Source organism: Poromitra crassiceps (assembly GCF_964638095.1).
Source record: "Poromitra crassiceps genome assembly, chromosome: 12".
Classification (NCBI taxonomy): Eukaryota; Metazoa; Chordata; class Actinopteri; order Beryciformes; family Melamphaidae; genus Poromitra; species Poromitra crassiceps.
This window is the reverse complement of record NC_139632.1, coordinates 46,625,741-46,640,078: the sequence shown is the minus strand read 5'-3', so window position 1 is coordinate 46,640,078 and position 14,338 is coordinate 46,625,741. Positions and strand designations below refer to the sequence as shown.

The window sequence follows — 14,338 nt, the reverse complement described above, 5'->3', positions numbered from 1 at the left end:
AGTCAAGTCTCAAGTCTTTTCTTCATATAGTGCATCAATTCAAGTCTCAAGTCTTTTCTTCATATAGTACATCAAGTCAAGTCTCAAGTCTTTTCTTCATATAGTACATCAAGTCAAGTCTCAAGTCTTTTCTTCATATAGTACATCAAGTCAAGTCTCAAGTCTTTTCTTCATATAGTACATCAAGTCAAGTCTCAAGTCTTTTCTTCATATAGTACATCAAGTCAAGTCTCAAGTCTTTTCTTCATATAGTACATCAAGTCAAGTCTCAAGTCTTTTCTTCATATAGTACATCAAGTCAAGTCTCAAGTCTTTTCTTCATATAGTACATCAAGTCAAGTCTCAACCAAGTAAAATTGAGACTTGAGTCTGACTCGATTTCAAGTCATGTGCCTCGACTCCCCACCCGTTTAGTTTTCAACACAATATATTTGTTATGCTGTGTTGAAAGGTAACAAGTTCTTTCTCAAACTCGACATGCAGATGTGTCAAGAATAAAATCCTTTCCAAGAGTGTGAGCGCACCAGAAGTGCCAAGTTGCAAGTCACAAGACTTCACAAGAAACTGGACATCCAGCTTCCATTCGTGAGTGAAAAGCTGATACACGGTGACTTCACTAATCAGTGTTCAGCCTGGTCTCACAAAATCCTGCGAAATGAGCGAAAAGTGAGAGAAATGTTTCACCCAACAGGACGGGACTAGGAGACACGACCCAGGTTCGATTGCCAACTAATGAGTAAGTTTGATAGTGGGAGGGAAGTTGTCATTGATCAATTATGAGAAGTCAGACCAAAGTCATTTTAGCAGGTGGCGCTGCAGTTCATCAGAGCGAGTGAAGCGCTTCCCGCAGAAGAGCCAGTTGCAGACGAACGGCCGGTCCCCGCTGTGCCAGCATATGTGAGCCTTCAGATGGGATGTCTTAGCGTAGGCGTTGCCACAGTTGTGCATGTGCTTCCTCCTGCTGTCGTCCGTACTCTGACCGCTGTATGGAGTGGATGTTCCTCTTCACTCTGTCCTCCAACGAAGAGCTGGAAGCGCTCTCCAGCTTCATGTTGCTACAGGAAGGAAAGGTAAGCGTTAGTGAAACTCAAACATATACCAGGTAAAATAAGAAGTAGAGCACGGGCTGTCTTTCCTTATTTCATGATTATCCATATTAGCTGACGCACCAAAAATAAACATCAGAATCCTGTTTTTTGTGGATGTGGCGACGACACAACTAAATACATTAAAAATCGTCACTGATTATCTGCGTGTCTCTATGTTACCCAGGACTTACTGGATGAAGCCAGGATGGCGGTCATGCTTAGTACTTTGTTCCCGCTGCTTCTCCTGCTCATCTCGCCTCCGGTTTCTTTTGATGTTATCCTCTCTGTCCTCCTCTCTCTGCTTGGCAAAGTTCATCATCTCCTCCCTCTTCCGCTCCAGCTCTTCAGCAGAGAGTTGCCTACAAATAAACAGGAAGACATTATGGTGAAACACAGTGGAATGGATTCAATGATTAACCAAGTAGATCTGGCGATATGGGTTGAAATAAATATCCCAATACAGATTTTTCTCAATATGAATATATATATATCACACCTAGCCATCTCGCACGCTACGCGCAATCGATTCCTAGGCTTGGCCGCGTGTCCTGCAGCTCGCATTCAGCTCGGCTGCTGTGTGGCCTTGCCTGCCGTATTGGCACGTGCACAATTGGCTCTTTCCCACCACATTTTACAGCCCTGCACAGCCCGTCACCACTCGCCTCTACTTGTTTCAACTCGATGGACGTTCTGTTTCGACCGCCGTTCATCTGCCCCCGCCCACCCCCGCCCGTCATAGCGATATCTGCATATCTGTCCTTCGCTTATAGCCGAAGTAGGCTATAACATAACATTACAATTAAATCCATCCACAGAACTTTTAAACTGTTTATGAAATACTGGTGCCTCTAAATGACCTACAGTGTACATGGGCGAATGTGACAATCGACCAGGAGAATGGATATCACTCACAGGCATGGGCTGCGCTGTGCGGGGACGGGAGAGGCGCAACAGAGTGAAGCCTCTACCCCGCGGCCTCTAGGCAAGACCGCGGCTTCACCAAACACCCGCTGCGGCCTAGCGGAGCGCTGCAGCCTCCACTCAGCTACAGAGCTCCCTGAGCGAGCAGCGGACTTTTTTCTCAGACAATTGAACACCCGCCACGATTTTATTTCACCGGAGGCAAAGGCAGCAATACAAAGACTGATGGAAATATACATAACAGAAGAGAAGCCCACTAAACTGGTATGCAGCCGCCAGCATTGCATATGACAGTCAGTAGACAGAGTAAACACGATTCTGCCTGACCAATCAGTCGTCTACAATGTTTTCACGTCACCGTATGAACCCGGGTTCGCAGAATAGAACCCCGATGAGGCAGGGACGAAAAGTAGCACGACTCAGCCCCAAATCAAACCGGGCTGGGCCGGTTTTTACCGATGGGATGAGACCATTTATCGAGTCGAGCGGAGCGGGACCGCGCTACTACCTGCGGTGGAATTGGGCCAAATGTCTCCCACAGTCTCTCTCCGCCTCTCTCTCTCCATCAGTCTCTCCCCCCTCCCCTCTCTCTGCCTGAGTCTCTTGTGAGCCTCAGACTGATGACATCACTGATGACATCAGTGTGTGTCTGTCTATTGTGTGTATATATGTGTGTGTGTGTGTGTGTCTCTCTCTCTTGTGTGTGTATATGTGTGCATCACTGATGATGTCACAATGCCTCTGACATCACTGATGATGTCACAATTTATAACATCACTGACGATGTCACAATTTATGACATCACTGATGTCATCAGTGAGACAGATAGAGGCACAGAGCCACAGCTCCCTATACTGATGATGATAAGGCACATGTATGCAAAATGACATGTAAATAATTTCAAATATTCCTTGAAATGTTTTGTCAGAGTAAGAAAAAAAATGCTTATGTTATCATCAATTTAGATGCCAGAATTGTGTCACAATAACCATAGCATCACAATATGTTCCCAATTAAAGATGATAGACAATAATATTGAAATCTCGCCCGGTGATAATACAAGTTCAGTGTTAACTCTGTGGATTGTTACTTGGATCTGTGGTTGTTTTGTCGGTGGTAGCGGTCCTGTGGACTGGGAGCTCGTTGCTGGACCTTCCTGTCGGGTCTGTTTGAGGAGTGGTTCTCCCTGTTGATCCTGTGAGGTGATCGGGAGCGGCTCCTCTCGTGGCGTCCTGAGTGAGCAGAGGACTGGTGATGTCTTCCAGCAGGGACCTGAGAAGAGATTTCACAGTTAGGACTTGGTAGTGTGCTGCTACAGTGAGTTGAGCAACTGAAACTGCAGGATGCATCTGAATTACATGTACATGATTACGATAGCAGTGGTATTACCAGACACTGGTTTGCTGCTCTCTTACCTGTAGCCCATAGCTTGAAACATGGTGAGAATGAGATTTGGCAGCGACTGAAGATTCATCTTTTGGATGTGACCTGAGAACAGATGATAGACCCTAATTACAAACTGCTTCCACTTGAATGAGACACAAGTTTAACTAAATGAAGCTAGATGTCTCTTAGACCCCATTTACACCCGATATCGCTTAAACACATAAAAATGCAACTGTGAATGCACCCACGCCGCACTGAGGATGGATTGTAGTCCAATCGCCTAAATCTAACTGCTACAACTTTGATTGATAATTGAGATCAAATACCTGTATTTTTGGTCATTTTCCTCCTCTGCACTTGAACTTGTGCTCCTTTTCTTATGCTTCTTCTCCTTTCTCCGCTCTTTGTCTCCCTTCTTCTCCTTCTTCCTCTTCTTTTTCTTGTCTTTCTTTTCAAGATTCTGGCGCAGCTGTGAGAGATCAGACAGATGTTTAGCCTCTCTCCACTATTTTCACACTCAGTCATGCACCAAGAGAACACAGAGACTACTAAATCATGGTTGCAATATTGTACCATTTTTCTACCTTGACTGTTGTTATCTTGTATTAACAAAGTTAGTGGAAACATTGTTGAAAGAAATTTCACTAGCAGTGACACTGATACCAGTGACCACTGATTGCAGACAAAAACTAGATTCAAATGTTGATTACTTACAATAAGTTAAATCTGTAACTTTTGTTTGGAACAAAAACAAGGTCTAACATTTGCTGTCAACATCCAACACATATAAACACTTCAAAACAGTTACACAATCATTTTACCAATTCTTTGATTTTCTTCATCTTCGCTGGATTAGTCAAGACTTCTCTCTCTTGTTCTTCCTCCCGTTTCCTTAAGACAAAAACAAAACATAAATTAGATGATTTGCACAGGGACAGAACATAATAAAATTATCTGGCCTATGTGTGACTTTAATAGGATTTGGGAAGTGTACAAGCTACAAGAAGGAACATGACTAACCTGATTTCAAACAGGGGATCTTCCCTAATCTTGGCAGCCAGGTCGAGGTTGGAGGCAGGGGTGGTAGGGTTGAAGATTGAGCCAGGCAGGAGGCCGGTTTGGGCGGATGGACCGCTCTCAGCCTCCTCATACTGCTCAGTGATCCGCTTGTCGATGGGACGTCCCAGCAGATACTCGTCCCTGGACACCTGACCACTGGGGCCCTGGTACATCCAGTCGGTCATCCTATACACACACACACACACACACACATTTGAATACCTTTATTTGTGTTCCCATTTAGACAAAAAATCCTTGAACACAAACAATAATAGATGCACAATCAATGGGAAATCTTATAGTGACAGATGTATCTAGTCTGAATCTATGGATAAAGGAAACAGCGCCTCCTCCAAATGTGGCGACTGCCAATTATTGCAAAAATAGAGCAGAATTTGGCCAGAGCCTTGGCTCTAGGTCTGGGCAGTCCTGCCCTCTGCACTGCAGGCCACTTACGACCAGCCTATGGACATTACCAAGGCTTCCAAATATGAAAACAATGGGGCAAGATTAACGTTAAATAAGTGTATCCAAAGTCTGCATTGATTCATTTCAGAATTAACCCAACTGTATCATGTCATCAGGGCAAGCCAATCAGAGGTAACATAGACTGTCTTGTCAAGTACAGTAACATTAGTGGGATCCTGGCCGACTCCACGGTCCACTGTCTTTAAAGCGATCAGGACGGGGAAAAAAGTTTAACTAATATGAATGTAGTTGAACTACCAGCAAGCTGCTGCAAAGTGTAGTTAAACTACGTCGTTCAAATACATGCAATGTAACGTTAGTACTTCGTGCAGCGAGGGCGTTTACAACAGCTAAGCATAACGTCTAGCATAACATTTAGTCTGTAACCAACGTTAGCTAGCTAGCTCTCATTAGTTTAGTTGACTAGTCATCTAACGACCAACCAACCGAATGAGAGCTAGCTAACGTTACAGACGGTTAATAACGATACGGTTATCTGTTGTAAACGCCATCATCCTCGCCTCCAGACAGAAAGTGCTAACGTACATTTATACATCTATACATTGCATGTATTTGCCGTTTTCATAAAAGTCCATCTGAAACACCGAGAAAGAAAAAGCAGCTACGCTAAGCAGCTAGGGAGACGAAACAAGCATCGACTAGCTAACTGCTAGCTAATGTATCGTACGAACCTGGGAACTCTGGCTCAGCACTTTACCTCTGGTGCAACTCGAGCTAAAGCGCCTGAGTGGGAGTTGTCTTACTTGGTCCTGCAGGTTCTTGCTCCACAAATCTCAGATGTAGCATTAAATGTAACCGTCGTCAATCGTGTCTTCTGACTTTACCGTCTTCACTTGTGGCTTGAGCTCAGAGAGTCTGGCGCCGTACGAAGATCAGCCCGCCCCTGCTCTAAAGCTGCTCTCCCATTCGAGCGGCTGTTTCGGTGGCAGCAGGATATCCGCTCCCCCGCTTGCAAGCTCTGTCACGCTCTGTTCATTGGCTCCGACCATATGTCAATCAGATCGGCTTCCGCTCCCATGTGTGTCGCTGTAATGCTCCCGCCGAACGCTAACTAGCTAGCGTAGAAAGCTAACGGCAGAAACCTACAGGCTAACTCATTGCTACATGCTGAAAATGGCAAGTTTTGAAGAAAATTTGGATTGTGCAATAAAGAAGGCCTGCTCGGCACTTTCGGTGGATGGTTGTAAAGATATCAAGAGAATATGTTTAGAACATTTGCTGTCTAACGACTTTATGCCTGTGAGCTCTCCTCCTCCTGTGTAAATGTTCCGCCGACACAAGTTCCACCCCGAAACTATTTTCCAAGGGCACTAACGCTAAGCACCGCCCAAGACGAGGATGATTGGCTAACCCAAACAGACAATTTTTTTCGCAATCCCACAATGGAAACCTGCGACGCCAGACTCTCTGACGGAAAGGAAGAGAGGCTGGCTAGCGAGACAAGCGTCCGAACTGGTCTGCACCGTTCTTTTAATACATCCATGGTCTGCACCGTCTGAACTCTGAACTCAAAACTGTGCGCATACGGTGTGCGTGAGCTGATTGGTCACGGACACGACACGCGCAAACACCGTGATCCGATTGGCCGACGCGCGGTCGCCAAAGTCAACGTTACTTTCTGCTTCATCATGTATCATGCTATACTTAGAAACAGGAGAGACCAGAGACTAAGACGTAAAACAATATTTTTTATTAATACTGAAATATCCACAATCAGCTTCCACAGGCGGTAGAAAGAAATTAGCCTACCAAATGAGCCAGACCAAATATCAGGCTCAACTGAGTGGGCAAAACTTTACCTATGCAAAAATTGTTTATAGGGTCACTATACTATAGCCTAAGTGAATTAATGATAGCCTAAAATTAATGATAGCCTAAAACCACACAGGATATTCTGCCAATCAAGACTGTACAGAGAAAAATCTGTCTTCCACATTCGATTTAATTGACATTTTCTTTTATCTTATAAACAAACGGTTCACATGAGAAGAATCACACAGCAACAAATAAATACTACAGATTTTTACTAGGACTTACAGGACAACAGTGATATAATGCTATTCTCACTATAAGCTTTAAGTGTAACTTAAACAAAGTGTTTTCCAGGGTCGTTAACATTCTTCAATCCATTGTAGAATCATTTAGAAAACCCCATGTTATTAAAGGAACATTTTATTCAGTCCGAATACCCACTGAGGAACAACCAATCAGGAACTCTTTGCATTTCATTTGGGACTGAGGAATACAATAAATGCAATACTCTTATTTGCAACACATCTCTTTCTTTTACCATAAGTGTGATCGAGTCAACTTTGCTCAAGTCCCAAGTCAGTCTCAAGCCTTGAGGCTCAAGTCTAAATGTAGAACAGCAAGTCAAGTCAGTCGTTTCAAATCTAATCGCTTTCAATCTACAAGATCTTTTGCCAAGACTTTAGAAACATTTTCAAGTCATCAAAGTACAAGTCAGAGTCAAGTCCCAAGTTACCAGAAGCCAAGTCAAGTCTCAAGTCTTTTCTTCATATAGTGCATCAATTCAAGTCTCAAGTCTTTTCTTCATATAGTACATCAAGTCAAGTCTCAAGTCTTTTCTTCATATAGTACATCAAGTCAAGTCTCAAGTCTTTTCTTCATATAGTACATCAAGTCAAGTCTCAAGTCTTTTCTTCATATAGTACATCAAGTCAAGTCTCAAGTCTTTTCTTCATATAGTACATCAAGTCAAGTCTCAAGTCTTTTCTTCATATAGTACATCAAGTCAAGTCTCAAGTCTTTTCTTCATATAGTACATCAAGTCAAGTCTCAAGTCCTTGATCCATTGAAGCAAAGCCCTATAGCTCAGCTTTTGGGGGGAAAGTTCTTTATGTTTGGCAACTCCACTCTACTCAGCTATAAAACAGGAATTAGTTCTTAAATGTGAGTGTTATTTCCCTTTGACCAGCACTTCTCAGTCCATTATGAAGACACCTTATGCCATGTGCAATATATTATGTACACCCAGGTTACACTGCCTTCAGCGGAGTGGATTTTGAAGGGACGTTTCATGTAAACACGGTAACGGACGACGACTACGCGGGTTTCATCTTCGGGTACCAGGACAGCTCCAGCTTCTACGTGGTGATGTGGAAACAGGTGGAGCAGATCTACTGGCAGGCAAACCCCTTCAGGGCCGTGGCCGAGCCGGGCATCCAACTCAAGGTACCGCTCCACCTACTTCAAGTCACATTTAAACATTTAGCTGAATTTCAACAAACTCTAAAACCTGTGATCTTTCAAATTAGATGATAGTTTTAGTATACAAACATGTCTCTTAAGATGAACCTCGATGGCTGGAGGGTAGCTAATGTCTCTCACCTCAGTGAAAATGGTCTAAACCAAAGTAAGTCGGCATAAGTTTGCTATCATTTGATACTCCACTCTGTTCTTCTCAAAGCACAACTATCTTCTCAAATACAGTACATGCACAACCCATTGCACAGGCTACCATAAACATCTGACATACCTGCTGCCATCATTAGGACCAAAGCGTTGAGAAATATAAAGTAGACTTGGACCTCTTGTGATCTGTGGCTTTGACCAGGCTGTCAAGTCAGACACGGGGCCCGGTGAGAACCTGAGGAACTCCCTGTGGCACACTGGAGACACCAACAACCAGGTGAAGCTGCTGTGGAAAGACGCCAGGAACGTGGGCTGGAAGGACAAGACCTCCTACCGCTGGTTCCTCCAGCACCGGCCGGCCGACGGCTACATCAGGTACTGACCAAGTTAACAGAACTGTATGTGGCAATTCAACATCAATCATGACCACAACCATTTTGAGACATTGGTATAATTACTGTAACGAAACTATAGACCATCGTTGAGGATTAGCAGCTAGCGGTCTCTATTTTGCATTAATGTAGAGAAACACTAACCTGACGCTGCCAGATGGACAGTATAGCTCCACATAGTTTCACTAAACCAGTCGATCTGGGAATGAAGTAACCAGACCCGCTGACGGAGGCGGGCACTTTTTCCAAGCTACTTGGCAGGTGATTGGATGACCCATCTGTCTATCACCGCTGGTGTGTGTTAACTTCAACCAATCAGATCGCCATGCCTCTGACGTCACGGTTGCAACCGGAGGAAGGTGCCTGTCTATCATTGATTGAGTCCTCACCGTCCTCACAGTCGTAAAGTCACCTTCGAAGCATTTAGTTAGATTATAACGAACTAGTTGTGTGGCTTAGCCTTCCCAAATGTTGAGGGTCGTTTTTTAGAATTTAATACATAGAATTGGGAACGTTACATTCAATTTCATTCAGACTGCCTGTCACTTCCGCGGCGGCAGCCATGTTGACGAGTGAAAAGAAGAACTACAAAGACCATGTACCCACTACTTGCCCAGACGAGCCTGAGCCCGCCTAAGGCTGCCGCTGAATCGTCGGGCCGGCATGGCTCGACCAATCATCCTAACTGCCTGCGCATGACAAGATGGATTACGTTGAGAGAATCTCTTTTGATCTCGCGAGGTTATCCATCTTGCAAGCAAGGTTAGAGAAACACTAGCACTGTGAGATAGAAGAGAACAATACTTTCCCCCATGCTGTCATTTGGTGACACTGTGGTTCAGTGGTTAGCACTGTTGCCTCACAGGACAAAGGTCCCGGGTTTGAACCCTGGTACGTCTGTATATACTCCCCGTGTTCATGTTACAGCCCAAACACACCAGACGCGTGTCCGATGCTGAAGCAACACCTCGCGGAGGCACTTTCATTTTGGCCCCCTTGTTAACAGGGGAGACTGATCACATTAGCTGGTTACATGCTGCCACTCCGACGTGCTGCCACTCCGACGTTCTGCCACTCCGAAATATCGGCACTCAGAAAGGGGGTCTATATTCCCCGTTTTTCACTAACCTCTCCCACCCCCACGCCTAAACCTAAGGTCGGCATTGCGGCTTCTAAGGTGAACGACCGCCAGTCCGAATAATGGAAGTTAACGTTCGGAGTGGCAGGGCGTCGGAAAGGCAGAGGAACCCCCATTAGCTGCAGCGCGTTGCCTTGCCTCACCTCGCGCCGTGTGCAGCGGGAGTTTCGGCGTCGGGTCTATTTTTGACGCGTGACTCGAGCGGCCGCGTGCAGCCAGGCATGAAGTCAATACAAGTTGGGACCGGCGTGGTGCAAAACCGAGCGAGGCGTCGAGCAAAACAGAGCGCTTCTGGTGTGAATGGTAAAGGCTCCTGCTCGATGCTTCCGTGAAGCGCTGCTTCTGGGGTGCTGGTGTGAGCCAAGCGTTAGTCTCTTAAAACACACGTGTTGGCTGGCGCAATTTGCAAATGCTCCCAACAACTACGTCTGTACTTCCTGGAGGGGAAAGTTGGTCAAAGCGGAGGTCGGGACGTCCGCTCAAGGCGGGACATCCGCTCATTTGCCAAATCACCTGCCTCTGTTATGTTTACATGTGTCATAATTGGCCGAATACCATTGAACTTCCTTCCAGTCTGCCTCGGGCCAAATCCTAATGGGCATATTAACGTACAGACTGTCTATGGAGCATTCAAAGATTGTGGAAGAGAGGTTTCCTCTCGGTGCTCTGGTTTCCTCCACCGTCAGAGTATAAGTATGTTAGGGTTAATACTCCTGTAGGTGCCCCTGACCAAGGCACTGCGGCTGCCCACTGCTCCTAGTTCTATAAAGGTTTGTATAGTAGATGATGGGTCGAATGCAGAGGATGAATTTCCCCACAGGGAAAATAAACTTAATTTGTTTACAATAATTATACCAAGGTATCACAATTCATTTGAAATTTGCTAAAATTAGGCAGTTTAAAGTTTCTTCACTCACTGGGAGTCAGACACACGTATCATGTACAGACTTTTCCCCGATTGCTAGGTTCCACCTCTCATTTAGGCATATATCCAATCCACCAAGCATCTATTTCAGTCAAAAAGAAGAAGAAATAAAACAAATTTTGGCCGTTATTTTGTTGTCAAAACAGTGCAAACAAAGCACATGCCAGGATCCATTACCCGCTGTATGATGTCAGTTATCTGCTGTGTGTTGGTGTGCAGGGTGCGTTTCTATGAGGGTCCTCAGATGGTGGCGGACACAGGCATCATCATAGACGCCACGATGAGAGGAGGCCGGCTGGGCGTCTTCTGCTTCTCCCAGGAGAACATCATCTGGGCCAACCTCCGCTACCGCTGCAATGGTGAGCGCTCACCAAGCATGTCCTCCTTCACAGAGGCAGGCTCTGGACTACAGTACATGGTTGCCAGTTTGAGCCTGCCAGGCTGGGAGACTCAAACTGCCAACCGTTTCCCTGTGACCCGACAGCTGGCAGAAAGAGCTCTCCATTCCCCCCAACACATTTTTATTTGAGCCTTTATTTATCCAAAGGCGACTGAACACTCTTGCTCTTTTACAACCACAGTTCTCTACTATGTGATGCTTGAGCAGTTGGGGGGTTTAGTGCCTTGCTCAAGGGCACATTGCCAGCAGTTGTTGAGCGAGGAGATGTGAGCGATACTCATTCACATTATCCCAGCCGGCCCAGGAATCCAAACCATCAATCCCCAGGTTTGCCTTGGTTTGGTCCTCCACTGTCTTTACACATAAACATCTAAAAATCGTATCAGGTTGGGACCCTGGGACAAAATCTCTAAAAGCTACTGCCTGTGAGCCCTTGAACAAAGCACTTGCCCTGTGACTGTGACTGTGACGGCACCAGAGCTGTTGTCCACCAGCAGCAAACTGGTTGGACTGGCTGGCTCCCACTGGGGATCCTATCATAAAAATGCAAAATGGTGCTAAATGGGCAAAAATGGCTAATTAGTGGCCAAGATGACTGGAGGTTCAGCACCGTGGAGAGCTGCAGAGTGGAAGAGCCCACAGGTGCTCCAGAGTGGGTGAGCGGAGTTATCATCAGTGAAGTGGACTACTGTATGAAAAGCCTCTGGGGAGAGAGAGGAGAGGCTGCATGCCAACTCTGTGAGCGAGGCCTGACTAAAATGGCCAGGGACAGGTGTTCATCTAATGTAAAGAAAGTGTGTAGGTGAAGTAGAGTGATGTGTTGCTCTGGACTTTCCATGGATAAATAAAGGTTTCAGACATTTTCCTAAAGCCGTGCTGGGTGCAACAACACAGTGTATGTACAAAGTGTACACATGTAAATGTTTGTAATTACACTGTCATTACAGCCTCATAAGAAGTGCTAACACAGCAGTAATGTGTGCTTTGAATACTTTTCCATAAGATAATACATTGACCATGGTTAAGCAGCATTTACACTCAATTATTACAAGCTATTATTATTATTATTATTACAAGTTGTAAATAGCCCAATATTTAAAATTCTAAATATAGAGGTATGACAAAAGTGATTGTCGTTCTTCTTAAGTGGGTATTTTCCTTTGAATTATCACTTTTCATGAATGTGAACACCACAAACAGTGACCTAACGTCTTATCTTGTCTCTGTCCAGACACTCTTCCTGAGGACTTCGACACCTATAGGCAGCAGCAGGTCCAGCTGGGGTCCTAATGAGACAGGAGCAGCGTCGAGCCCACATTCCAATGCACAACTGGGTCTCAGAAAAATCTACAATATGCAACACTCTTGATGGAAAACAATGACTGGAAGTCGCTCAAATTTTGTCCAGTTTTAACATGAAAACCAACAAAATGTCCAACAGTGATAAAAGTGTTTTGTTGGATTGTTACCACATAGATATTCCTTCTGTATGAATTTTTGGTCTTAAATATCTTTTTCACAAAATATTGTCAATTGTATATTTACCTTTCAGTTTATGCTTTATGAAGAAATAATTATTTCTAAGATTTAACTGTTGTGACTTATGAATAAAAGTGGATTTTGGTAGAATTTTGCTGTATTCTGAATCTCTACTCTTATTAGGGTGACACAGCTGATCAAGCATATTTTAGTTTCCATAATCAATAAGCATAAAATATTAGCATACCGGATGGGGTGAAATATTTAGTTCAGAAAAGCCAAGGTAGTTAAAAATCATGAACATCTTGACATAAGATGCAGAAAGTGCATTAAAATAGTTTTGTACCGCAACTCAAGGATAATTCTAACTTCCGATAATTATCACTACACTGTCTAGCTACAACTACTCTACTATAATTTTTATCCAGAATTGTTCAGTCCTATCTTATATGATTTATTGCTAAGTAGCAGACATGATTTGTTTTGTTTTAGTGGAAATCAAAATTCTGAACACATATTTTGGATACTGAAATGAATCCCAAGTCACAAGCATGCACATATCCAAAATAATCTTTTAAAAACGCATTATGGAAATACAGATTACAAAATATAAACGATAACAAAGACAATATACAACAGGATTAAAACATCATGCATATCCACATCCAGCACACCGTGATGCTGTAAAACCACACAGGATATTCTGCCAATCAAGACTGTACAGAGAAAAATCTGTCTTCCACATTCGATTTAATTGACATTTTCTTTTATCTTATAAACAAACGGTTCACATGAGAAGAATCACACAGCAACAAATAAATACTACAGATTTTTACTAGGACTTACAGGACAACAGTGATATAATGCTATTCTCACTATAAGCTTTAAGTGTAACTTAAACAAAGTGTTTTCCAGGGTCGTTAACATTCTTCAATCCATTGTAGAATCATTTAGAAAACCCCATGTTATTAAAGGAACATTTTATTCAGTCCGAATACCCACTGAGGAACAACCAATCAGGAACTCTTTGCATTTCATTTGGGACTGAGGAATACAATAAATGCAATACTCTTATTTGCAACACATCTCTTTCTTTTACCATAAGTGTGATCGAGTCAACTTTGCTCAAGTCCCAAGTCAGTCTCAAGCCTTGAGGCTCAAGTCTAAATGTAGAACAGCAAGTCAAGTCAGTCGTTTCAAATCTAATCGCTTTCAATCTACAAGATCTTTTGCCAAGACTTTAGAAACATTTTCAAGTCATCAAAGTACAAGTCAGAGTCAAGTCCCAAGTTACCAGAAGCCAAGTCAAGTCTCAAGTCTTTTCTTCATATAGTGCATCAATTCAAGTCTCAAGTCTTTTCTTCATATAGTACATCAAGTCAAGTCTCAAGTCTTTTCTTCATATAGTACATCAAGTCAAGTCTCAAGTCTTTTCTTCATATAGTACATCAAGTCAAGTCTCAAGTCTTTTCTTCATATAGTACATCAAGTCAAGTCTCAAGTCTTTTCTTCATATAGTACATCAAGTCAAGTCTCAAGTCTTTTCTTCATATAGTACATCAAGTCAAGTCTCAAGTCTTTTCTTCATATAGTACATCAAGTCAAGTCTCAAGTCTTTTCTTCATATAGTACATCAAGTCAAGTCTCAACCAAGTAAAATTGAGACTTGAGTCTGACTCGATTTCA

General features: G+C 43.6%; 2 protein-coding genes across 3 annotated transcripts; one reads left to right on the top strand and one right to left on the bottom strand.

The window, feature by feature from the left end:
• Positions 1 to 318: 318 nt before the first annotated feature.
• On the bottom strand, positions 319 to 6,110 carry LOC310786481 (pre-mRNA-splicing factor CWC25 homolog). Of its 2 annotated transcripts, none has more exons than XM_083647705.1 (8): positions 5,615 to 6,110; positions 4,416 to 4,640; positions 4,217 to 4,286; positions 3,722 to 3,864; positions 3,425 to 3,497; positions 3,100 to 3,281; positions 1,280 to 1,447; positions 319 to 1,055 (listed from the first exon to the last, which is right to left on the bottom strand). In XM_083647705.1, exons 2-8 carry the CDS (start codon positions 4,637 to 4,639, stop codon positions 920 to 922), a joined length of 996 nt encoding a protein of 331 aa, XP_083503831.1. In that variant the 5' UTR covers position 4,640; positions 5,615 to 6,110; the 3' UTR covers positions 319 to 919. The 2 variants fall into 2 exon arrangements, with proteins under 2 accessions (XP_083503831.1, XP_083503832.1); XM_083647706.1 differs by having other exon boundaries at positions 5,641 to 6,110.
• A 1,800-nt stretch (positions 6,111 to 7,910) lies between these two features.
• Positions 7,911 to 12,463, top strand: LOC310786256 (cartilage oligomeric matrix protein-like; the record flags this gene model as incomplete). The annotated part of the gene is made up of 4 exons (XM_083647416.1): positions 7,911 to 8,138; positions 8,521 to 8,693; positions 10,993 to 11,132; positions 12,405 to 12,463. 4 exons carry the CDS (start codon positions 7,911 to 7,913, stop codon positions 12,461 to 12,463), a joined length of 600 nt encoding a protein of 199 aa, XP_083503542.1.
• Positions 12,464 to 14,338: the final 1,875 nt, after the last annotated feature.